Here is a 23,536-nt window from a genome sequence, read left to right on the forward strand (position 1 = left end):
AAGGTGTATCTCGCTCGATGTTTGAGGCCGGACGGCACCAAGACCTCGGGCGTCGGAGCAACGGGCAAAGCAAACCTGCGATAAAGCGATTGAAGTTCCAGAACGAGCGAGGAAAAAGGGTTGTAAGACGGGAAAGCTCCGCTTGGCTAGGGTATCCACAGGGCCCTTGTTCATCACATGGAAGCCTGAGTGGCCGAAGCGAGATCTGTAAGAATTTGGTCTGCCGGGTTGAGCATGAATAACAAATCACAAGAAGATCTGATGAGTCAAAGTCCTGCCCTGCGGGGAGAACGGTGAGATGAGCTCATGGCTGCCTGCCCAGGTGGGCTGGCGCGGATGCAGCATCACTTGTCGTTGACAGTTGACTTCAGACTGTAAATCATCGAGGCCTGTTTGCATCTAAATAAGAATTCCAAGACCTAGGCGGTAAGCCATATATGTAGATGGGCGCGTGTGTCGTGAGGGCGTCCATTTGAAGACCGCATGAAGGGCGCAGTGTGATGAATTGGTGATCTTCATGGCGTCAAAATTGATCATGGGAGCATCGGCTTTAATCGGCGAGGCGCGAGAACCCGACATGCGAAAGATCCTGAATCTCAATCAATTGCCTATCGGATTCCAAAGGAGTTCCCGAGACAGCCTCGAAGTTCAAAGGATGACGATGATCTGCTATCTGATACGAGAAAGGCGCAGTTCGGGCTGACGCCGCACCCTTAACCCGGATGTTTCAACCTCTTGGGAATTGGTCGAGGCTTTCAATTTTTAGCCAACAGCTGGCGAAGCTCGCGCCGCTGAATCAGCGGAACCGGACATCTCGGACAAGCAAACAGTGTCCGATTGGCCAAGAGTGCTCAGTCAGCGGAATCTTGATAGACAACTTTTCGAACTGATGTCGGAGATGCCACGCCGACTGCCGACTTTTGACCCACACCTTTTCACTCGCCATCTCCAGAAAAAGACTCTGCACCGGAACATCCCTAAATCTGTCGCTTCCAGGGCTCTCCTATTGGAAAATATCGTTTCGTCCGTGCTCCACCGCCAATCTCCGTGAAAAGCTCTGCGCTGTTCCCCCGTTTACTCAGCGGACGTCTTGGAATTAACCAAAAAAATGTCGGAAATAGGAGAACCATGTGGACCTTCTAAGCTCGGAATCGGCTCGATTCTGACCCCCGGCTGGGTGGTTGCTCATTCAGGCCCTCCCGGGCCTGACCCACTCCCCTAGGCGGCGGTGTTTATATACTTCTTCAGTCTGCCCCCGAAAATGTTGCTGACCGTTGAGAATCCTTTCCGACAAGGTATTATTGCCCTGTGCTCGGCCGATCACCATGTCTTCGCTCGAAGTGGAGGATAAAGCCCTCCCCCACGAGTCCAGGGAGACCGTGGCCAGCAGAGACTCGGATAGCGCAACCACTGTCTTGGGCGATGAATCCTCAACACCTACGCCCGACCCCAATGCTAGCCGTGCCGACGGCTGGGCTCTCATGCCCCAAGTGAAACAACAAAATGAACGTCAGATGCAATCAGGGTTCAAGCGCCAGGAATTGGGAGTCACATGGCAGAATCTGAATGTGGAGGTCGTCAGTGCCGAAGCTGCAGTGCAGGAGAACTTCTTATCGCAATTCAATGTGCCGCAGCTGATGAAAGAGTCTCGCAACAAGCCGCCTCTTCGGACAATCCTCCGCGACAGCCACGGCTGTGTCAAGCCAGGAGAGATGCTCTTGGTGCTTGGCCGACCAGGATCCGGTTGCACGACCTTGCTGAAGATGCTCGCCAATCAACGCCTCGGATACAAGTCGGTTTCTGGAGACGTTAGGTACGGCTCGATGACAGCGGAGGAAGCTGGCCAATACCGCGGCCAGATTGTGATGAACACTGAAGAAGAGCTGTTCTTCCCCAGTTTGACTGTGGGTGAGACCATGGACTTTGCCACGCGGCTCAAGGTTCCGGCTCGTATGCCCAATGGGGTCGAGTCTCCAGAGGCCTACCGGGAAGAGACGAAGAAGTTCTTGCTCGAGTCTATGGGCATCTCACATACTGTTGATACAAAGGTAACAACCCTCCCAATTCGAAACCAGCTGAGAGCTAACTGTTACAGGTTGGAAACGAGTATGTCAGAGGTGTTTCTGGTGGTGAGCGCAAGCGTGTCTCCATCATCGAATGTCTTGCCACCCGTGCATCGGTCTTCTGCTGGGATAACAGTACTCGAGGTCTTGACGCCAGTACTGCCCTCGAGTGGACCAGGGGTATTCGTGCGTTGACTGATGTTCTCGGATTGAGTACTATTGTCACTTTGTATCAGGCAGGCAATGGTATATACGACCTTTTCGACAAGGTCTTGGTTTTGGACGAGGGAAAGCAGATCTACTACGGACCTATGACCCAAGCCAGGCCCTACATGGAGGCCCTCGGATTCGTCTGCCGTGAGGGATCCAATGTTGCAGATTTCTTGACCGGTGTTACTGTGCCCACGGAACGCAAGACTCGGCCAGGTTTCGAGGCGCGCTTCCCCCGGAATGCGGATGCTATGTTGGAAGAATACAACAAGTCCGTGGTGAAATCAAACATGGTCAGAGAATATGATTATCCTGACTCTGAAACCGCGAAGCGCTGTACCGAAGATTTCAAGATTTCCGTCGCCGAGGAGAGGGCAAAGCAGCTCCCCAAGAATAGCCCCTTCACGGTTGACTTTATCAACCAAGTGAAGGCTTGTATAACTCGCCAGTATCAGATCCTCTGGGGAGACAAAGCTACCTTTATCATCAAACAAGTTTCAACCCTCATTCAGGCACTTATCGCAGGATCTCTCTTCTATGATGCCCCTAACAACTCTGCCGGACTCTTTGTCAAGTCCGGTGCCCTATTCTTCGCACTTCTCTACAATTCCCTTCTTGCAATGGCTGAAGTCACCGAATCATTCCAAGGACGACCAGTCCTTATCAAACACAAGTCATTTGCATACTTCCACCCCGCAGCATTCTGCATAGCACAAATCGCGGCAGATATTCCCGTTCTTCTCTTCCAAGTCAGCATCTTTTCAATCGTCCTGTACTTCATGGTTGGGCTTGAGATGACCGCAGCGGCGTTCTTCACATTTTGGATTATCGTGTTTGCTACTACAATGGTAAGTCACCCGGAGCGATATGGGAACGTTGGGGTATGCTAACACTTAACAGGCCATGACTGCTGTCTTTCGGGCGGTAGGAGCTGGTTTCAAGACTTTCGATGATGCGTCCAAGGTCTCCGGTTTCTTGATTTCTGCCCTGATTATGTACACAGGTTACATGATCCGGAAGCCAGAGATGCATCCTTGGTTTGTCTGGATCTATTGGATTGACCCTTTGGCGTATGGTTTCGACGCCTTGCTCTCAAACGAATTTCATGGAAAGACTATCCCATGCGTACTTACAAACCTTGTCCCCAGTGGGCCGGGCTACGAGAATGCCACCACCCAGTCCTGCACTGGTGTTGGGGGTGCCGTTCCCGGTAGGAACTATGTTTTGGGTGATGACTATTTGAACTCGCTTTCATATGATCATTCTCACGTTTGGCGCAACTTTGGTATCCTCTGGGCCTGGTGGGCTCTTTTCGTCGTTCTAACTATCATCGCAACGAGCCGATGGAAGGGCGCTTCGGAGAATGGGCCATCGCTGCTGATTCCTCGTGAGACCGTGGAGAAGCAGCGCCAAAACGTGCACCGTGATGAGGAATCCCAGCCAACCGAGAAGGGTACCAAGAAGCTACAAGATGAAGGTTCGCAGGATCAAAGCGATATTGACAACCAGCTGGTCCGCAACACATCCGTCTTCACGTGGAAAGATCTTTCTTACACTGTCAAGACCCCGTCTGGTGACCGTCAGCTCCTTGACCATGTCTATGGATGGGTGAAGCCTGGCATGCTTGGTGCTCTTATGGTAAGTCCTTTCTCTCAGGGGCTAGTAACGACAGCTAATAAGTCTAGGGATCATCCGGTGCCGGGAAGACCACATTGCTCGATGTTCTCGCCCAGAGGAAGACAGCTGGTACTATTCAAGGCCAGATTCTTGTCGATGGTCGACCATTGCCCGTCTCCTTTCAACGATCTGCTGGTTACTGTGAGCAGCTTGATGTACATGAACCCTATGCAACCGTTAGAGAAAGCTTGGAGTTCTCTGCTTTGCTCCGACAGCCGCGCACCACACCCCGGGAGGAGAAGCTGAAGTATGTCGACACCATCATTGACTTGTTAGAACTTCATGATATTGCCGACACTCTTATCGGTCGTGTGGGCGCTGGTTTGAGTGTTGAACAACGCAAGCGTGTCACAATTGGTGTGGAACTTGTTTCCAAACCCAGCATTCTCATCTTCCTGGACGAACCGACCTCGGGTCTCGATGGCCAATCTGCCTATAACACCGTACGCTTCCTTCGCAAGCTGGCTGATGTTGGCCAGGCTGTGCTAGTCACTATTCATCAGCCATCGGCCCAATTGTTCGCAGAATTCGATAGCTTGCTGCTTTTGGCCAAGGGCGGAAAGATGGTCTACTTTGGTGACATTGGTGACAATGGCTCTACTGTCAAGGAATATTTCGCTCGCCATGGAGCCCCTTGCCCTCCAAATGCTAACCCTGCTGAACACATGATTGATGTCGTCTCTGGCACTCTTTCGCAAGGCCGCGATTGGAATGAGATTTGGAAGGCTTCCCCGGAGCACACGAATGCGCAGCAGGAACTCGACCGGATTGTTAGTGATGCAGCTTCTAAGCCGCCTGGGACCATTGATGACGGCCACGAATTCGCTATGCCCCTCTGGGAGCAAACCCTGATCGTCACTAAGCGCACATGTGTCGCTGTCTATCGAAACACTGACTACGTGAACAATAAACTCGCACTACACATTGGGTCTGCCATCTTCAACGGTTTTTCATTCTGGAAGATGGGTGAATCTATTGGAGAACTTCAATTGAAGCTCTTCGCTCTGTAAGCTGCTCCCTCACTCATTATTTCATTCTTAAATTTACTAACAAGTTCAGGTTCAACTTTATCTTCGTTGCCCCTGGTGCTATTGCTCAGCTTCAGCCCCTCTTCATTGAACGCCGTGACATCTACGATGCTCGCGAAAAGAAATCCCGCATGTACTCATGGGTTGCCTTCGTGACTGGCCTTATTGTCTCTGAACTTCCCTACCTGGTCCTCTGTGCGGTGCTCTATTTCGTTTGCTTCTACTACCAGACCGGAATGCCCACAGAGTCCGACAAGGCCGGTGCTGTCTTCTTCGTCATGCTCCTCTACGAGGGTCTCTATACTGGAATCGGCCAGTTCATCTCCGCCTACGCCCCCAACGCCGTCTTCGCCACCCTCACCAACCCCCTTGTCATCGGAACTCTTGTCTCATTCTGTGGTGTCCTCGTCCCCTATGCCCAGATCCAGGAGTTCTGGCGCTATTGGATCTACTGGATGAACCCCTTCAACTACCTCATGGGCTCCCTGCTCACCTTCACCGTCTTCGACGTCGACATCAAATGCCGCGAGCGTGAATTCGCAACATTCGACCCGCCAAATGGCTCGACCTGCGCTGATTACCTATCCACCTTCATGCAAGGCATGGGCGCCCGCTCGAATCTGATCAATCCCGAAGCCACCGAAGCCTGCCAGGTTTGCCAGTATACCCGCGGAAGCGACTACCTCTACGGCCTGAACCTGTTGGATTACTACTACGGGTGGCGCGATGTCGGCATCATTGCCATCTTCGTGTTCAGCAGTTATGCTCTTGTTTATGGGCTCATGAAGCTGCGCACGAAGGCTTCCAAGAAGGCGGAGGATTAGCTTCCTCCTTGACAAAATATCTGTTTGCGAGAAGTTCGTTGATTTTTGACTATGCTTCTCATTTACTTTGGCATGGCGGGGATGGTATACCCAAGGGGTACAACCCCCGCCCTTCTGTCCTTTAATTGTGTTTTTCTCATTTGGCGTTCCATGGCTTTTAGACATACCTGCATTGCGAGAGCTATACTTAGACATACTCCTTTCTTAAAAATTAATAGAATCGTGCTTATCGCCACACATGTCCATGATAAAGCTAAAGGTTCATTTGAGAAACAAGTTCGAAGGATACTGAGATAGGGCCAATAAACTGCTCTAGGATGTCATTGAGTTCATTCTTGACTGCCATAACTCGTCTGGTTCAGACACTCTGGCTGTTAGAAGTTTGTCCCTGCTCACTGTTGCAGGGCAAGTGGCTGAAGTTACCAGAAAAAGCCAGACTCCGATAGCCCTCTGCTATACAGTACATGTGAAGAGCATGTGCATGTAAAGATGCCGAAAATTTTCGTGTTGAAGCCTTAGAGAAGAAGGCTGTCCTAAGTCCACTTTCCATCGACGGCATCAGGTCTAGTCACCTGCGCAAGTTCTATGCTTTGCATCATTCCATACCTAGGAGGCAACTGCGTTCTCAATAGGCATAGGTCACGGGTAGAGCCTGATGGCAGAATAATTCTCGCTGGCTCAATGCAGGGCTTGAAACGCCAAGGCTGGCCTTTTCGGAGATAAAGGGTCCCGGCACGTGAGCATTCCAGCTGATTCTGCCAGTCGGCACCGCTCCACTACATCACATCCACCTCAAGACAGTCGCCGACCCTTGAGCACCCCCACATTCGTTGCCCAACTCTCAATACCTCAGATCCAGCAAAATGAAGATCGTATACATTGGTGTAAGCTGCACGCTTCTCTCTGACACCACAGAAGCTGAACCCCGCAGGTCCTCCGGAAAGCCCAGCCCGACGCGGTCGAGCTATGCTGCGAACGGGAGCTGAGCAGCTACTCCCGCTTCACAAAGGGAAGCATCGCGGAGTTCACAACCATGTTTAGCAAGATCGTCACCTCGCGCACCGAACCGGGGCAACGGCAGGATATTCAGGAGAAAGGCAAGTCAAAATCTAGAGATATGACGTGGGGAGATTCCGGCTTGATTACTGCTCAGGGGTCGGTGGGATCCTTGCGGTGAGCTATCGCTAACCAGTGTCGGATATCTAGATTTCGTCTTCCACGTCTACGCCTCCAGCCAACAACGCGGTCTCACGGGTGTTATCATCAGCGACGACGAGTACCCCTCCCTCGCTGCTCACCAGATCCTCTCAAAGGTTCTCGACGAGTTTAGCACACAGCATCCCAACGCTGCAACCTCCAACGGCCCCATCTCCTTCCCCCCGCTCCGCAACTACATCGCCCAATACCAAGATCCGCAAAACGTCGGAAGTATTCTGAAGATCCAGAAGGAGCTGGACGAGACCAAGGTCGTCTTACACAAGACTATCGAGAGCGTGCGTCCAACATCCCCCAAGATAATTACGGTACCGAAATCCATTCTAACAAGCGGTATGTATAGGTCCTGGAACGCGGCGAGAAACTCGACGACCTCGTGCAGAAGAGCGAAGGCCTCAGCTCTCAAAGCAAGATGTTCTACACAAGCGCGAAGAAGCAGAACTCTTGCTGCATTGTCATGTGAACGAACCATGAATCTACCTGCCCCCCTACCTCTCTTCACTTCATACCTACCTAGCGCTGCGCCCAGTTTCCCTCGCTCATGACCTATACCTCTGTCTACAGAGTCCGATCTATTTTCGCCGATCTTAAGCGTCTCTGTCTGTCGCTTACTCTGTCTGGCTCGACATACGCTTGATGAACACACCCCTGGCTGATATACTGATGTTATTTTTTTTTTTTTTGCTTTTCATGTGGCGGATATGAGTTCGACGTGATGCTATTGCAGCCATTTGTGTCTGGCATTATACTTGTTCTCTCTGTATGTTGTATAGAAGCACGTGTTCGGATGATGATTAGCCGATTAATGATTGTTGCCTAGTCGACGCTCCTGTCATTTGTAGCCCCGGGCATTCTTTGAACTCTTTACGTACCCTTCAGGACCCGATCTACACGTTTTTGTGGCTCATGGCTTTCAAGGATCGCCGCATCGGGATTTACAACAGCATGGCGTACAGGCCTGACGACTAGTGGGTCCTGCTTGAACTCTATATACATTGACCACTTTCGGAGATCGCTCGATAATGTCCTAAGACCTGTCGTAAGGAACGGAGATTCTGGCGATCAGGGCTCGTGTCCGTGAGAAGTTATATTCGCAGTCGTGGAAGCACCGTCCAGCAAGAAATACAACTATCATGGCATACATCCTCTTCCGTCCGCGGTTAATCAATACACAAAAACACCCTGTAGTTCTCGAGCTCCCCCGGCATAATGTGGAGTTAGGGCACAGATACACTGGGTGACAGATAGTATACTCCACACAATGGCTTCCGGACCCCGGCACCGGGAGCGAATACGATTTACCGGGCCAGATATTACCCCCAAGGCCCTAATACATACCCTATTTATAATCCCCGGATATCCAACTCGCTTGGTGTAGATACCAAATATCGTCTCAAAACCTCAGGTCCAATGTCCAACGGAACCCCCTTCTTCCTCCCCGCCTCCAAGGCCCAAGGGCTAGCAAACTACCCCCACGCCCGCCTCGCGCCAACAAACCCCCACCGCACGATCTACGTCTCCGGAACATCCTCCCGCCGCGGGGACGGGACCTGGGATGGGGTCACGGAGCACGCAGACGGAACATACATCCTCGATATCCGAGCCCAAACAGCGGCTGTGTTACGAAACATTAAGACGATAATTCAAGGTGCTACGGATGGACGTGGAGGACTCGGAAACGTCGTCGATGCGACTGTCTTCTTGGTCGATTTACCGGAGACCTATGCGGGGATGAATGAGGAGTGGAATCGGGTGTGGCCGAGGAGAGAGGATGCGCCTGCGAGGACGACCATTGGAGTCAAGGAGTTGCCCAATGAGAGGTTGGTTGTTGAGATTAAGTGTACAGTTGTTGTAGGGTTGGAGTAGGGTATGGGTTATCTTTTGATGGTTCTCTCCCTTATCCTGGCCATGGTTAAGTGGTCGTGTGCAACTATATATATCCGGATGTGGTAAATGTCAATGGTCTGTCAAGTAAGCAAAAACACCGACAATTGCCTGTAAGTATACCACTTATTGAATGAAGCTTTGCAAGCACTCAACCCTCACCTAAATGTCAAACCCACTTTTGCACTTGAAGATTAAGCCATTCCCTGGCCCATCCGTGTATAGCCGTGACATCACAACGGCAAAAGTGGGGGAAAAAGGATTAGTAATAGCAATCCCGTCAGTGATCCAAAAAGAGGTGAGGAGATTGGGCTCCTGTATCGGAGGCAAACTTTCAGTTTTCGTTTTTCAACAACTTGATACAAGAAGTGTCCAAAATTTGGAGTCGAGTGTTTATTTAAATCTTTTCTAATTGGTGTTATTCTGTGTAAGATACTGGACTTGGCAGCCTATTCTGGCAAAGAGAACCGCGCGATACGCCGATTCTGCTTCTCCGCGGATCACGTGTTGGGCTTGCCCCTCCAGCGCGCTGATTGATAAGAAAATCGCTGACCAACCGCCCATCAGGCAAAGGGTTCGATTGCTCAATCGGAGATCTCTGAATACTCTCAACATTTCGCTGCCTCTGACCATCAACTCACCGAAGACGATCATTCCACCTCCCGATATCGCGCTGTACGCATTTTCTCGCCTGCATTTATCTACGGCTTGCGCTCCGCCCCGCTGCCCTCGAGGCAAAAATAAGCCTCCGCCGTTGCACCTCTTTTCCATCCCTCCTTATTCGCCGCGTCTCATAAACCTCATAGACCAAAGACCATAGACACAATGGCGCCTTCATTCGTCACAATCGATACAACCCCCGACTTCGACATGGCTCCCACTCCTTCAAAGCCCGTCGAGTCGAAGCGCACCCTCCTCCTCGCACCCCCTTCCATCGCCACCCAAGAAGATAAACTCCGCGCGCTGTTCACAACCTACGACCGCAACACAACCGATCTACAAATGCTTGACCGAGTCTCCGCTGGCTTTGTCTCCCTTCCACCAAACACATACGACCTCGTTCTTGTCCTCACTGATACCGATGGCACTCGACGGTCCGAGGCGCTCCAGTTGCTCAAGCGCGAGGTTTACAGCGCGGTCGTCCCGTCTATGAAGGGCGGTGCGAAACTTCAGACTCAGGATAACTTTTTCGGCGAGGCCGAGGAGCGAGAGGCGGTCCTGGCGGGCCTGATTAAGTCGACCGCTGGGTTTGAGAAGCTGGATGTTCGGACTGGTGGTGCGGTGCCGTTGAAGCTTGGGAGGAAGAAGAAGGCTGCGGCCGCTCCGGCTCCGGCTCCTATCCCACCGCCTATTATCAGTTTGGACGATACAAATGATTTGAATGATGATGAATTGATTGATGAGGATACACTTTTGTCGGCGGATGATCTCAAGAGGCCGATTGTTCCACGTGAGTTATTGCCGAACCCACATCTTTGAAAACTAGGCTAACATTATCACAGCCCCAGAGTGCCAACCCAAGGCTGGCAAGCGACGCCGCGCCTGTAAGGACTGCACATGCGGTCTCGCAGCCCAACTCGAGGCCGAAGACAAGGAGCGCCGCGAGACAGCAGACAAGAACCTGAGCGCATTGAAGCTGGACTCAGACGATCTGAATGAGTTAGATTTCACAGTGCAGGGCAAGACAGGATCATGCGGTAACTGCGCCCTTGGTGATGCCTTCAGGTGCGACGGCTGTCCGTACATCGGCCTGCCGGCGTTCAAGCCGGGCCAGGAGGTCGAGATCCTCAACAATGTCGCGCAGCTATGATTCGTTTTCATTTGGATGATTATTAATGGGTCCCCCCTGGTGTTATTTGATTTTCATGGCGTCTGTTGCACACATTAGACAAAATCAGTGGTTGGTATCTGGGATTGGTCTGGATTGCTTAATGTCAATTGATTATATTTTCTACTAAGGCATCTTTCGTAACGCATGAGATATCATAGGCTGTCGGTAATAATAACTACTACAATCAACACCTGCAGGGATCAATGAATGAGAGCTGCAAAGCCTGGTTCCTCATTTCTTGTTTCTCGGAGCACGCGCCTTTCTCGGCATGACGATACGCGAGAAGAGCACCTGCAGGTAAACTAAATAAGTCGGAGTATCCTGGAGCAATATGGAAGACGAGACCCAAGTCGCCAGGTGCTGGTAGACTACCTAGGCCTATGATACCGGCAAAGGTCCAACAAGACTTGAAATGGGCCCATTGCTGCCTGTCGACCTGAATATTCTTTCTCATCACTTATTCTCAGCGCCCCAAAGTATCTGAGTCAATATAATCATGATTAATCTAATCACCAACCACAAAAACGGTCATCAAAGCCGAAATGATCTTTTGCGCCCCGTGTCGGATGAAGGTAGAATCAAGACTTGAGTTGTTGATGCAACCTCGGCATGACTCCGTGCGTAGGCTCTGTGCGCTGCGTCTAATCACATTTGGCCAGCGCCACAGAACGCCCTGTTTTTGAAAAGGTCTGGCTGGGTCAGTGGTCGCAGCGCGCTCTTTGTGATTGATGGGGTTCTTGATTGTGCCAGGCATCTGGGGAAATTGGGCTTTTGTAATTTCCTGGGGTTGTTCAATCGGACCTCGAGGGCTTTGTTAACTGTGCTCAGGCGCTATCGCACCCTTCTCGCTTTCTGACAGAACCGCCAGGTATGGTCTCTGCCTGAACCTTCCGAGTCTGGGGAAAAGGTGCGAGGGAATCATCGAGAAAGCGTGGGGAGTTCGGCGGAGTGAGAGCGCAGAGACCAAAAACAAGTTAGCGGACTCGGATGCGGGGGAGTGTCCACTTCGCTTCTCCTACCGACCCCAACGTTCCCTCTTCTTCTTCTTCTCGCCCAATTCACTCCGATAGGCCTGGATTCACAAACTCGGACCCTTTACCTAAGGCTGAGAGAGCGCTCACTGGTCTATTGGCCTTTGTTGCCATGGTCGACGCCGATTCGCAAAAACCGGGCATTTCGGAGAGGCAATGTCTCAGAACCCCGCGACTGTGGCTGGGAATTTATGAGCTTCATTCATTTCCCTCGCCTTTTACTGGCAGATGTGAGACCATAACATCATGGGGTCTGAATTTCCTCGAATCAAAAGACTGATCATTAGATGAAAGATGATTACTTTCGTGTTGCTGAACGGTGAACCACTTGCAGTCAGCGTGGCGGCGGCCTGCCCATATCGCGAGATGGACCGTTCCTGGAAAGGTGCCGACACCAAGCATTGATGTTCGCAGACATTGCCCGCGGTGGACTAGCTTATGAGCTAGTTGTGTTCCTTGTGCAGTCTCTCCAGGCTCAGGCAGTCCCTCGAGTTGGAGATGTTTAGGCACTGCGTATCTACATCCTCCCAATTGTGTCCATACCGGCTACGGACATTCAGGTATACACCCAACATCCGATCTAATATCTTTCGTCCGGTGCTAACACTGGGGGTTCCAGGATGGACTTCATTGCAACGTTACCTCCTCTAAGGCCGAAATGAGCCTAGTCATTGACCGGCTTCTACGCCTAGCGTCGCCAAGTCTATGTGAGATTGGAAATGAATGGGGCTTTGGAGAAGCGAGGTACACTCCCTGGCCAAGCAACGGTGCATGTGAGCCCTGCGCAGAGTCATAAACACACCGATCCTCCAAGACCCTCTATGATTCTCTTCTCCGAGCTCCACTGGCACCCCACACTCGTTTAGCCTGAAATCTTCCTACTGCCAGGAACTTATATCTCAGCACTCCCCCACTGATCTACTCTGCTACTCCTGGGAACTCTGAACCTCAGCATTGCACTAGCGTCAAGATGAGATTCAGCGCATCCGCCGTCCTGGCTGGCCTTGGAGCCGTATCTACGGTTCTAGCCACGCCTACAAAGATCACTTGGGAGCCGTCTATGGTCAAGCGTGATGCTGCTGCAATTGTCAGTGTTGTTGCTGATATTTCCGCCCGAGTCTCGGCTCTAGGCGATGACATCCGGGGCTACACTGGCGGAGATATCTCTGCTATTGAGGCGGCCTCAACCGAGCTTGTCAACACTATCACGAGCGGGACTGAGGTAGTCCTTGCAAGTGCGCCCTTAACCGGCATCGAGGGAATCGCTCTGGTTGTCCCGATCCAGGAACTTGCAGCAGATGTGGAGGTTACCATTGATGACCTGATCTCCAAGAAGGAGCTTGTTGTTGAGGCTGAGGAGGGACACAGTGTCTATGCTCAGCTGGACGCCCAGCTGACTGCCGCCACTGGATTCGCCGATGCTGTTACAAGCAAGGTCCCGGAAACCCTCAAGGAAGTCGCAGCGGAGCTGGCCGCCACCGTAACGAATGCTATTCAGAAGGGACTTGATGCGTATGAGGATGTCAAGACTCCACCTACTACGACTACCACTACGACTACCACTACGACAACTACTACGACAACTACTACCACGACCTCTGAGACGACCACTACGACGGACGAGCCCACTACTACGGACGAGCCCACGACGACCACTACGACAGAGGAACCGTGCGAGACAGAGACAACCACCACCACCACAACTACTGAGGAACCCTGTGAGACCGAGACAACCACCACCACAACCACCACAACTACTGAGGAACCCTGTGAGACCGAGACAACCACCACCACAACCACCACAACTACTGAGGAACCTTGTGAGACGGAGACAACCACTACTACGGACGAGCCCACGACAACTACTACGACAGAGGAACCCTGTGAGACCGAGACAACCACTACTACGGACGAGCCCACGACAACTACTACGACAGAGGAACCCTGTGAGACCGAGACAACCACCACGACCGACGAGCCCACTACTACGGACGAACCCACGACAACCACTACGACAGAGGAGCCATGCGAGACGGAGACAGAGACCACGACCAAGCCTCCTCACCCAACAACCACCGACGAGCCTTGCGAGACTGAGACCGAAACGGAGACCACTACTAAGCCTCCTCACCCAACAACCACCGACGAGCCTTGCGAGACTGAGACCGAAACGGAGACCACTACCAAGCCTCCTCACCCCACAACCACCGACGAACCTTGCGAGACTGAGACCGAAACGGAGACCACTACCAAGCCTCCTCACCCTACAACCACTGACGAGCCTTGCGAGACCGACACGGAGACCACCACTAAGCCTCCCCACACTACTGACGAGCCATGTGAAACCGACACCGAGACTCCCCCAGAGCCAACCACCACCGATGAGCCCGAGCCACCAACCACCACTGACGAGCCCGAGCCGCCAACCACTGATGAGCCCGAGCCCACAGGCCCCGGCCCCGTCAACCCACCCGGTGGTGACTCTACAACTCTTATCCCCACCACTCCTCCCACCGAGACTGAGCCACCAACCGACGTCGACCCCACTGGCTCGGGCCCTGAGGCTCCTGAATTCACTGGCGCCGCCGCCAAGAATGTGTTCAGGTCCTCTCTTGCCGGCGCGGTGATTCTCGGCGCTGTCGTTGTGGCTCTGTAAACCATTCCTTTGAATGTACCTTTCATGCTCTCATGGCACATGCGATGCTAAACTGTAATGTCTATTTCTATTCTAATGTACTTAGGCCTATCATATAGGTAGGCTATAGTATCGTCTAGCCTAGCCAGACAATTATAATGCTTTCCTTCTCCTAGCTACAAACATCCTCCCGTCTACTCCTCCAGAATGCTTACAACCTCCGCCAACCCATCAACAACCCAATCCGGTCTTAACCCCTCACACTCTTCTCTCCCCCCATACCCAAACCGACACCAACAAACCCTACACCCCAAGTTCCTGGCAAACCCAATATCCGCCACCGTATCCCCAACAACAAGCACATCCCGCCTGCGACCCCCTGCATCAACATCCACACCCTTCTCTCTCAACCGCGGAAGAAGCACATCCTCAAAACTCCCCACATCCGGCTTCCTCTTCGCACCGGGAGTCTTGTCGCCAATAATAAACTCCTCAGGGATAAACCCCACAAGTCCATTATTAGCCAGCGCCGTCCTGACAGCCTCCACGCCCTTGTTGCTAATGATACTCATCGGGATACCTTTCTTCTGAACGGTTTCGAGAAGGGTCTTCGCGCCGGGGTAGGCTGTGACAAGGTCCTGGCCCCGTTCGGCATAGATCTCGCGGTACTTTGATACCCAACTCTCAAATTCAGCGGATGGGAGCGATGAGGAGGAGGAGGATACGGCTGCTGCGTGCAGGGCGCGGAATGTATCAGCAAGCCCCGCACCTGAGGCGATCTGGGCTTCGATTTCGGAATCGGGCGGTGGTGGGGAAGTGGGGAGGAGGGAAGCGAATGTGAGCCTTATGGTTTCTCTTATGGAGGCGTGCGTGTTGAAGAGGGTGCCGTCGAAGTCGAAGATTATGAGGGGTGGGGTGGGCATTTTTGCGGTTGGGATGGGTAGATCTGGAGTGCGATGAATGGGCCTTGAACAGGACTCAGAGAGAGCGAGGGGGAAGTGAGGACGAGGGAAGGACTGAGGGGGAGCGCTGATGACTCAAAAGAATTGGGGGCCGAATTGCAGATGGTACTCCGGTTGTAGGGCTGCGGTGGGTCTGCGTTGATAGCGATAACGCCACGGACAGTGTATCTAGGGCTTTCGCGTAGAGACAGTGAGCTTCTGACTTCTTTTGCGTGAGTTAGAGATCAATATAAATTCCAAGACTTTGTATGTGTGAGGGCAATGTTAACAGAGATAAAGTGTCGGGTTCCCAATTAGGCAGGAGCCCTGGCTGCTCGGGTCGCACCTGCCGTAGTTGGCATCCTGACATGCGCGCACCACGGTATGTCACTCAGGGAAGGTACGACCCCAACCCTGCCAGTCGTTCTTTCCTTGTCTGACGCATCTCAAGTGGCTCAGGTGGCGTGTTTTGTATGTGTGCGGACGTGGAGGGTTGCGCGAGATGGGCGATGGAATCTGTGAGAAGGCCATTAATGCGTTGACCAAGATAGAGAGAAATTGAAGTAGACTAAAAGCATTTGCTAAGTGAGTTTGATCATTTTGGTCTCTCCAGGGGACTTCAACGGATCCTATTTCCCAAGACTCCATATCAGAGCCGGCATGGATGCAGGTTTTCTGTCATTGGGCGATGGTATATTAGCCCAGATGAACATTTCGACCAAATGCAGACCAGTATGCTTTCAGAAGAGGGACGAAACTCTTCGCCCACGTTCTTGAATTCGCAGGGAGATTGCTTTGAGGATTGTCGCCAGCTGTTAATGGCCGATGGGAGTCGAGGGTCGGGCGGTTTCAATTGTTTACTGCGATATCTCGACGAGGAGATGGTTGTCATGGTCAGCAATGGTGGTAAAGCGGCATGGCGTCCTGAAGCACAGCGGCAATCCCAGCAGCGATTTCACACTCTGGAAACTCCCACCTCCTCTAGTGGGCAATACACAGCAGGGTATTTGAGAGGACCTCTTCGTCATCGCCAGGAGATAATCAGCTCCAATAACAGCAAACTCGATACCTATTCTGGTATGAATGCCTGACGCTGATGTGGAATGTCAACGCTAATGGTGAAAGTGATCAACATTGTTTGGCCCCGTCATAAGTCCTCGCGGCCTCAAGATAACCCCCCAAGCAGCTGCTCGTGTCAAAAATACCTCTCAAAGTCTGGCGAAGCAAACAAACATCGCCTCCTCCCCCTTGCTGTCCGCATTCCCAAATTACCGCTTATCACAACCCCCAGCCACTAACAGGCCCTCCCCACCCACCACAACCAAAATCGCGGGGTCGCAGCGCCGCCAAGAACCCGGGGGGGTGGCCAATCTCACAACACCCCTTGTTCGCAATTGGACACGTCGAGCGGGGTAACCACCGCATTCGTAAGTGATATGTCCAATGAAACGAGTCTCATTCGAATTCGCGTCGAGACACACGAGACCTCCTGAACAAAGAGCGTTAGGCTGAAAGATGGGCTAACATTTCGACGTCCCAGTCCCACTTCGGAGACCGGAGACGTGACAGAATGGAGACGGGCTCTGGTGGATCCGGGGTATAGCCCACCCCCACTACCGGCCCCATTTCGCGATGAGCTTCGATTTTACCTTATGTGCTCTGCGATGGCGGGTTTTTGATATTGATATTGTGTTGATATTGACTTGAAGCCTGAGGATGCTCTTGCGATAAAATCCATTGGGAACGAGTCTCTTGTGTTCTTGGGACGCGGAGGTCAGCCCACGAGATTCGTCCATTGGAACACGCAGCCACTGACGCATCATAGGGGTGACCTGAGTGGCCTGAGGTTTCTTATTGGGTTTTACATGGCTCTGACGGGTGTCTGGAATAATAGTACTTTGTGTTATACGACGGTGATCCCTGCTGTGTGGTATTGAGTGTAACCTCCTTGTTTCTTACTTGATACGTGAGGTCACGAGTGCCCCCCCCTGACGAGGGACTTTTGCCGCCCCTCCTTGAATGACACGAAGATGGTTCTCATGGTGATATTTCAGATTCATTTCATGATAAGTAACGAAAGACACGTAAAACTCCTGTCACATGATGTCCATAATTCAGTCCTCCCAAGTCCGGTCCTAATCCCAGTCCCAAACATAAGAAAAGAAGTAACACGATAAATGCTGTCTATCAAAGACAGTTACAGTTCCGCCTCTAGGTCTAGGCTCAACCACGTCTTCGAAAGTGGATAAATAATTCAGTAGGAAAGTTGGAACGTTGATGATGAGACTAGACTGGAAGGCGCCGCATGTACTTCATTGCTAAGAACACTGCGACCGCTGAGGTGTAGCCTGCGCCGCCTGCAGTAATCCAGACAGGACGGTGCGCGGCAAAGGAGGTCGTCACGAGCGCAGCCCTGTTCCTTCGCTTCTCTGTAGGACATTAGGATGCTGGAAGTGAGAGAAAAGAGATGGGAATCCCTTACCTGTGTTGAGGAATCTGTTTCGCAAAGTCGCCAGCTGCTGTCTGACAAACCCGCCCGCGGGGCCACTGGAGAGGTTCTGAACGACCTGAGGAGCAGACATTGTGTCGATAGTTCACTTAGATCACTTAGATGGTGGATAGTAAGAGTATCGTGATGGTAAGAGATGGTATTTGATGTGAGAGTCAAGACTGAGTTCCTGAATTTCAGAGACTCATGGGGTCGCACAAGGTTTATATATACCTTTCGTCATCAGGTTGCGGGGTAAGTCACTGGACTGCGCAGGCCGCAGCTCAGGCTGAGAGACCTGTCCAGCCCTCTTTGTTGTCGATGACTATTGGACTGATTGGCGATGCCGGTGGCGATTGATTGGCGCCCTTGGTTGGTGAAGGCAATGGCCCTTGGGTTGTAGGTGAATGACAAGAGGGGCGAAGGGTGCCGATGACTCGACAAAACAAGACAATCGTCTGCGAGGTGACGGTGATCAGCCGGAAACAGCTCCGTCCTCTGTGGATTGAGACTGGTGGAGATGTAGACAGCAGAGACAGTGGCGTGGTGATGAGAGTCGAGTGAAGGGTTAACGGAGTGTGTCTTCCCTGGTTGTACAAAGCGGGATATTCGCGGCTCGTTGGAAGCCAACCCCCGAACTCAACACAGGACACTCCAACAAAGTCTATTCCTCATCACCCTTCATGCGCATGATGCTCTGAGATGGAAGCTGGCTGGCTTGCTTAGACGCGTCGCGACGGTCCATCATTCTATTTGTGGATCACTCATATATTGAAGCACATATACCCACCCCTCCCATGGGATCTCAGTCACAACCACTGAGCTGCTGACAGGCTTCTGTGTTGGTTCATATGGAGCCGCCCCGCCCATGGGTCTGTTGCGAGCTCCCTAGGGTAGGTTTCACTTGACAGCTCCCTGACCTATGCCTGTATTGAAGCTTGACAGCGTAGAAACTTGCTAATTATGACAGGCCACGAGCCTTATTATTACCTAGACATCTCAAACTCTTGCGGTGCCCCTGCTCATCCCTCTCGCAACGCGCAATCCCGCTTCCGTGCACAACTTGGCGAGAACTCCACCACAACACGGCGGATACATGAGCAGTGTACCTAACAATGACGTCTATACTGCTTCAACTCCACGGAGCTGCGATGACAGCCCGGTCCCCGTAACCGTGGGCACACATATGCCAGATGTAACGCCTGATACACTGAATATCGAGCCATGACAACGTCCACGCATCAGCAGACGACATTCAATCCCAAGATTCAGGCGATCTCTGTAGGATATTAGGGAAGCTGGTATAATGTCCGCCTGTTAGCGAGGCGGAATGGTTTTAGAGAGGTGCTCTGTGTGGGTATCACTTCAGAGTGAGTGAGTCCTTCTCAGGGTCTCTCTTCGACTTCGTACAGTGCATGCTAACCGGTCTCGTTATCCAAGGCGCCACTATATAGTATTGTCCCTCAACCTCCGTATACCGCGATAGCCCCGAATTCTTCGAGGTCAACTGTCGGCGCGTTAACACAGTGAGCACGAGCGGGAGGAGTAATATGTCTTGTGTTCCGCGCGGGTCGTGTGCGATTGGTGTCTGCTTTGGATGGAGGAAGAACCTTGCGAATCAGGTTCACACAGCTGTACACTGTCAGCTTGGGCTTGACTGCGAAAGGCCCCCTTTGCATCACGAGCAGGAAGGATGAGGTGCAAATTTGGTGGGTTGATGCCTGGCGATCAAAACTGTGGGGAAGTTGCTTACGTGATCTAACGATCGGCTCCAGACAAAAGCAGCAATTTCTGAGCTTGACCTCCGCAAACCCCAGAGAATGTCAGTAAGCCGAACACGGGCGCAGCAGAAAGGCGCCCCCGACTACGATGATCCCTCTTTCTGGGACACGAGATTTGCCACAGGGCAAGATGTCGGGGAATGGTTAAATCCCGGCGAGATTCTCCTTGACGCGGTTATCTCCTTTCTTGAACGGTCTGCGACCGCGACGCAAAACAGGCCTCGAGTCCTGCATCTGGGACCAGGCGTATCTAGACTCGGAGCAAAAGTGCGAGACGCGTTCTCGGAACGAGGCTGGATGGGAAATGGCATTGTGGTATGGCCTGAATCTGCTATTGGAAGTGCTAGAACTCTTCGACTAATGTCGTCTCTCACAGAATGTTGATTTCTCCTCCGAAGCGGTTCGTCTTGGCCAGGAAGTCGAAAGTAAGCAAGACCCTTCGCAAGCCATGCACTGGCAACGTGCCGACCTCAGATCATGGACCGACGTGTCGCGGCTACATACCTTCGCTCCTTTTGATGTGATTTTGGACAAGAGCACTAGCGATGCTATTGCGACCGCCAGCCCCGTGAGCTTCACACCGGAATCAAGCAGGTCAGACATCTGTCCTACTGTACACAATATCGTTTGCAGGAATGAGGAAGCTGTTACCATTCCCCCGGTTGAACTTCTTGCGATGCACTTGGTGCCATTGACGCGAAAAGGGTCCAAGTGGTTCGTGCTTTCATACTCAACCATGAGATTTGATAACCTGTCGGATCTGTCCGTATACTGGGAAATAATATCCCGCATACCATTGGAAGCGCCACGTGGTTCGACAGCGTCTGGAGCTCATACGCCGCCGGTCTATCACTGGGTGTATACGCTACAACGGAAATAGATCAGCTATATACAGACGTCACAACTAGAGTACAAGATCATCGATGAGGCCACCTGCTGATACGATCGTACCATGGGTTAGACGATCATTCAATAACTGTAGATGGTTCAAGCTTTTTTGCTGAACCTTACTGCGGATACTAGATGAACATATTGGCTGTAAGGATTGTCTTCTGCACTGACAACGACTTTCAATTTCCCATACTCGATACCAATTCTGCAAGCGCTATATAACCTCAGGCGGAAATGTGTTCTTATATTCCAAGAGACGCGACGCCGTCGACGTCAATCAAAGAGACTCCAGGCCTATTTGACGTCCCTTATGATGATTTCGCTGAGACGTATGCAGTCGATTGTCTTGTTGCTGTCTGCCACTAATGCTTTTGATCAAGGTACCTACCTAGCTTTCACAAACCTCTGGTTACCATAGAAATCGGCAACGCCAGTTTTGAGGTATCGAAGCCTCTTGTCTGCCGTCACTCGCCATACTTTTCGGCAATGTTTGAAGGGCACTTCAAAGAAAGCAAAGAGAATTCTGCTACTTTGGCTGAAGTTGAGGGAGTCGTGTCCATCCGAAGCTTCAAGCTGTTTCTGCAGTTCGTGTATACAGGCCGTATCAGGCTCGGCGACGAGCCCCCAGAAGACCAGATATCTGCCTTGATCGAATTCGCACGACTTGCAGACATGTTGGGCGTTGCAAACACAGAACGTCAAGCCGCTACGCACATAGAATCGATCATTCGGAAGGACTTGGCTCATGACCATGAAATAATGCGCATTTATCAGCAGAGAAAGCCCGACGACACAATCCGTCTCATATCACCTTCACACATCCGCGATGCAGCATGTCTTCCCGGGGGCCACGCGATCCGGAATGTCTTCGCCAGAGCAGCAACCGAATCATTCCTACTAAGACCAGACAAATTCAAATTCGCCCAAGAAACTGAAGAAGTACCAGAATTTGCGGTCGACCTTTTGAGGCAGGTTGGTCCGACGGTTCGAAGCTTTAGTGCTTCGCATGCTCAAGTGATTTTCAGAGAGCCCTTCCTTAACAGAGAATGTGCCTTATTGACTGTTCCGCAACAGGCGGTTAATAGGTACGCCCACTAGACGCTCCTGGGAGGTCAAACGCCAATTCTATTTCTGGATGCTCGAATCATGGCTGCGACGCAGAGAAAGATTACTCATCTCACGTCTTTATCAATAGAGACGACGCAAATAAGCTTAGCCAATTCATTTATCTTCGTGTTCTAGCCCTCGCGCCTGACTCCTACGCCTTCTAGACTTGCGTAGGGACATTCTCTGGTGCCTTGGGCGTTGGTAAAGTTGGCGCGTCGCGTCGCCAGGCTGAATAGGTTGACCTCGTATAGCGACGCTTGAAAAGGCCCGCAATACCCCGCGAAAAAATCACGCAACGTCTTCGCATAAATCCTGACCATCGGATCTGAAAATGCCAGGAAATCCGCGGAGACGACAGTCGCTCGCAACGATCCCTCCCGAGCTTCAGCTCGCGATCATTGAGTATCTAGACGCGCAAGGCAAAGCCGCCCTGCTCGACAGCGATCTCCTCTTCCCAAACATCATTATCTGCGAAAGTACGCTTGATGAGTGCGACTGGTGTGGCCACACTCTCCTCCACGCAGCTGCAAAACGCAACTATACAAAAGCAGCGAAGCTTCTCCTCGCCGCTGGCGCCTCACCCAGCCCCCAAAGCAAAGCCGACAACGACGGCAGCGCAACACCACTCGTGCTAGCCTCGCAGAACGGGCACCTGCCCATCCTCCACATCCTCCTGGACCACGGCGCAAAGCCCAACGAATGTAGCCACAGCGACGCAAGCTGCCTCCACCACGCCTGTGACGAGGGCCACACGCACATCGTCGAAGCGCTCCTTAACCACGACGCTGACGTCAATTCCCTCAGCTTCGATATCGGGGCTCCGCTCCATGTCGCAGTTGCAGCTAGACGTGCTGACATTGTCCGCATCCTACTCGCCAACGGAGCGAAAGTGAACATCATGCGCCGGCACATGTCCGGTATGACAGCGCTACACACAGCAGCTGCAAATGGGGATGTTGCGTGTGTCCGGCTCCTTTTAGACGCAGGCGCGATAGCGACATATGAACCTGCGCCCGAAAACCCAGGGTGGTTCATCCGCCCGCCCAGTCTGCATGAAATTGCAGCGGGCCCGCATTACATTGCCGCGTGGACCTGGATCGACCGCGGCTCACGAACATGGACAGCGCCTCCTTTGGTCTGGCAAGAAGGCGAGAAGGATGCGTACGCGGAGGTTTTGCGGTTACTCTGCGAGGCTGGCGGGGATGTGTCGGCAGAAGTCGCGGGGCATGAGGGTACAACACCGCTGCATCTTGCTGTTGTTGTGAGGAATTGCGCGGCAGTGGAGGTCCTGTTGGGTGAGGGCGCGAATGTGAGTGCGAGGACTAGCAAGGGACAGTCGGCTCTCTCGTTTGCGAGATTGTTGGGGTATGAGGATATTGCCGAAGTTTTGGAACGGGCTTTGGTGGCGAGGCCGGAGAGGAGGAGGATGCCGATCGTCGGGCCGAAGCCTACGATAGAGGCAGTAGAGATGGATGTACGGGGCTGTGAAGAGTTGTCGTAATAATACAGGCTTCATGTTGGGTCATTATGGTGAAAGTGACCATCAGGCATCGAGCGCATCCTCTGCATAAATAAGTTATGCCCTTCATAAGTGGATGACTAACTGGCTGCATTAGCTCTTGAAAGTGCTCTTCGAGCGCAACAGGCACCGCCAACGTTGCCTGAAGCCAAGTCTTCAGGAAATGAGTCAATCCACTTTTCTGCATCGACAGCTCTCGAAACAAGTCGAGCCCAGTGGAATGCAGATCTCACTTCTTCTCGGCTCGATTGGAAGGATTTGAGTCTAATACGAGATGGCGTCCTGGATACCGCACCTAGGCAACCGCTGGCGCCTGGACAGCTGGTCCTGCGACTGAAGGATAAATATCGCGAAAGACACGACCTTGAGAGCTATAACTCAACTCAATGATTCCTCACTGAGCAATTTCAA

At 52.2% G+C, this 23,536-nt stretch overlaps 11 protein-coding genes across 11 annotated transcripts; 7 read left to right on the forward strand and 4 right to left on the reverse strand.

Moving 5' to 3' along the window:
• Positions 1 to 1,279: 1,279 nt before the first annotated feature.
• On the forward strand, positions 1,280 to 6,039 carry BJX68DRAFT_226314 (putative ABC multidrug transporter). The gene is made up of 5 exons (XM_071038490.1): positions 1,280 to 2,048; positions 2,096 to 3,121; positions 3,174 to 3,911; positions 3,959 to 4,956; positions 5,010 to 6,039. The coding sequence occupies exons 1-5, from the start codon at positions 1,326 to 1,328 to the stop codon at positions 5,800 to 5,802; spliced, it is 4,278 nt and encodes a 1,425-aa protein (XP_070904414.1). The 5' UTR covers positions 1,280 to 1,325; the 3' UTR covers positions 5,803 to 6,039.
• A 563-nt stretch (positions 6,040 to 6,602) lies between these two features.
• Positions 6,603 to 7,873, forward strand: BJX68DRAFT_226318 (palmitoyltransferase YKT6). Its single transcript, XM_071038491.1, has 4 exons — positions 6,603 to 6,686; positions 6,734 to 6,899; positions 7,009 to 7,295; positions 7,361 to 7,873. The coding sequence occupies exons 1-4, from the start codon at positions 6,666 to 6,668 to the stop codon at positions 7,478 to 7,480; spliced, it is 594 nt and encodes a 197-aa protein (XP_070904415.1). The 5' UTR covers positions 6,603 to 6,665; the 3' UTR covers positions 7,481 to 7,873.
• Positions 7,874 to 8,374: 501 nt separating this feature from the next.
• On the forward strand, positions 8,375 to 9,250 carry BJX68DRAFT_226322 (RidA family protein). Its single transcript, XM_071038492.1, has one exon. The coding sequence runs from the start codon at positions 8,428 to 8,430 to the stop codon at positions 8,881 to 8,883; it is 456 nt and encodes a 151-aa protein (XP_070904416.1). The 5' UTR covers positions 8,375 to 8,427; the 3' UTR covers positions 8,884 to 9,250.
• Positions 9,251 to 9,479: 229 nt separating this feature from the next.
• Positions 9,480 to 10,908, forward strand: BJX68DRAFT_226324 (Fe-S cluster assembly protein dre2). The gene is made up of 2 exons (XM_071038493.1): positions 9,480 to 10,351; positions 10,404 to 10,908. Exons 1-2 carry the CDS (start codon positions 9,727 to 9,729, stop codon positions 10,709 to 10,711), a joined length of 933 nt encoding a protein of 310 aa, XP_070904417.1. The 5' UTR covers positions 9,480 to 9,726; the 3' UTR covers positions 10,712 to 10,908.
• Position 10,909: 1 nt separating this feature from the next.
• On the reverse strand, positions 10,910 to 11,343 carry BJX68DRAFT_226325 (uncharacterized protein). The gene has a single exon (XM_071038494.1). The coding sequence runs from the start codon at positions 11,184 to 11,186 to the stop codon at positions 10,917 to 10,919; it is 270 nt and encodes an 89-aa protein (XP_070904418.1). The 5' UTR covers positions 11,187 to 11,343; the 3' UTR covers positions 10,910 to 10,916.
• A 1,075-nt stretch (positions 11,344 to 12,418) lies between these two features.
• Positions 12,419 to 14,506, forward strand: BJX68DRAFT_116083 (cell wall mannoprotein 1 family protein). The gene has a single exon (XM_071036010.1). The coding sequence runs from the start codon at positions 12,734 to 12,736 to the stop codon at positions 14,417 to 14,419; it is 1,686 nt and encodes a 561-aa protein (XP_070904419.1). The 5' UTR covers positions 12,419 to 12,733; the 3' UTR covers positions 14,420 to 14,506.
• BJX68DRAFT_226328 (HAD family hydrolase) lies at positions 13,874 to 15,422 on the reverse strand. The gene has a single exon (XM_071038495.1). It carries the CDS (start codon positions 15,319 to 15,321, stop codon positions 14,593 to 14,595), a length of 729 nt encoding a protein of 242 aa, XP_070904420.1. The 5' UTR covers positions 15,322 to 15,422; the 3' UTR covers positions 13,874 to 14,592.
• A 239-nt stretch (positions 15,423 to 15,661) lies between these two features.
• Positions 15,662 to 16,089, reverse strand: BJX68DRAFT_226329 (uncharacterized protein; the record flags this gene model as incomplete). The annotated part of the gene is made up of 1 exon (XM_071038496.1): positions 15,662 to 16,089. A coding segment is annotated over exon 1 (257 nt), but the record flags the coding sequence as incomplete, so codon positions are not given.
• Positions 16,090 to 17,625: 1,536 nt separating this feature from the next.
• On the reverse strand, positions 17,626 to 17,921 carry BJX68DRAFT_261921 (uncharacterized protein; the record flags this gene model as incomplete). The annotated part of the gene is made up of 2 exons (XM_071044315.1): positions 17,626 to 17,768; positions 17,822 to 17,921. The coding sequence occupies 2 exons, from the start codon at positions 17,919 to 17,921 to the stop codon at positions 17,626 to 17,628; spliced, it is 243 nt and encodes an 80-aa protein (XP_070904422.1).
• Positions 17,922 to 20,567: 2,646 nt separating this feature from the next.
• Positions 20,568 to 21,767, forward strand: BJX68DRAFT_116141 (BTB/POZ domain-containing protein). Its single transcript, XM_071036012.1, has 2 exons — positions 20,568 to 20,828; positions 20,880 to 21,767. Exons 1-2 carry the CDS (start codon positions 20,734 to 20,736, stop codon positions 21,595 to 21,597), a joined length of 813 nt encoding a protein of 270 aa, XP_070904423.1. The 5' UTR covers positions 20,568 to 20,733; the 3' UTR covers positions 21,598 to 21,767.
• Positions 21,768 to 23,335, forward strand: BJX68DRAFT_116127 (ankyrin repeat domain-containing protein). The gene has a single exon (XM_071036011.1). The coding sequence runs from the start codon at positions 21,938 to 21,940 to the stop codon at positions 23,105 to 23,107; it is 1,170 nt and encodes a 389-aa protein (XP_070904424.1). The 5' UTR covers positions 21,768 to 21,937; the 3' UTR covers positions 23,108 to 23,335.
• Positions 23,336 to 23,536: the final 201 nt, after the last annotated feature.

This window comes from Aspergillus pseudodeflectus, assembly GCF_044049435.1.
Source record: "Aspergillus pseudodeflectus strain CBS 756.74 chromosome Unknown BJX68scaffold_3, whole genome shotgun sequence".
NCBI classification, from domain to species: Eukaryota; Fungi; Ascomycota; class Eurotiomycetes; order Eurotiales; family Aspergillaceae; genus Aspergillus; species Aspergillus pseudodeflectus.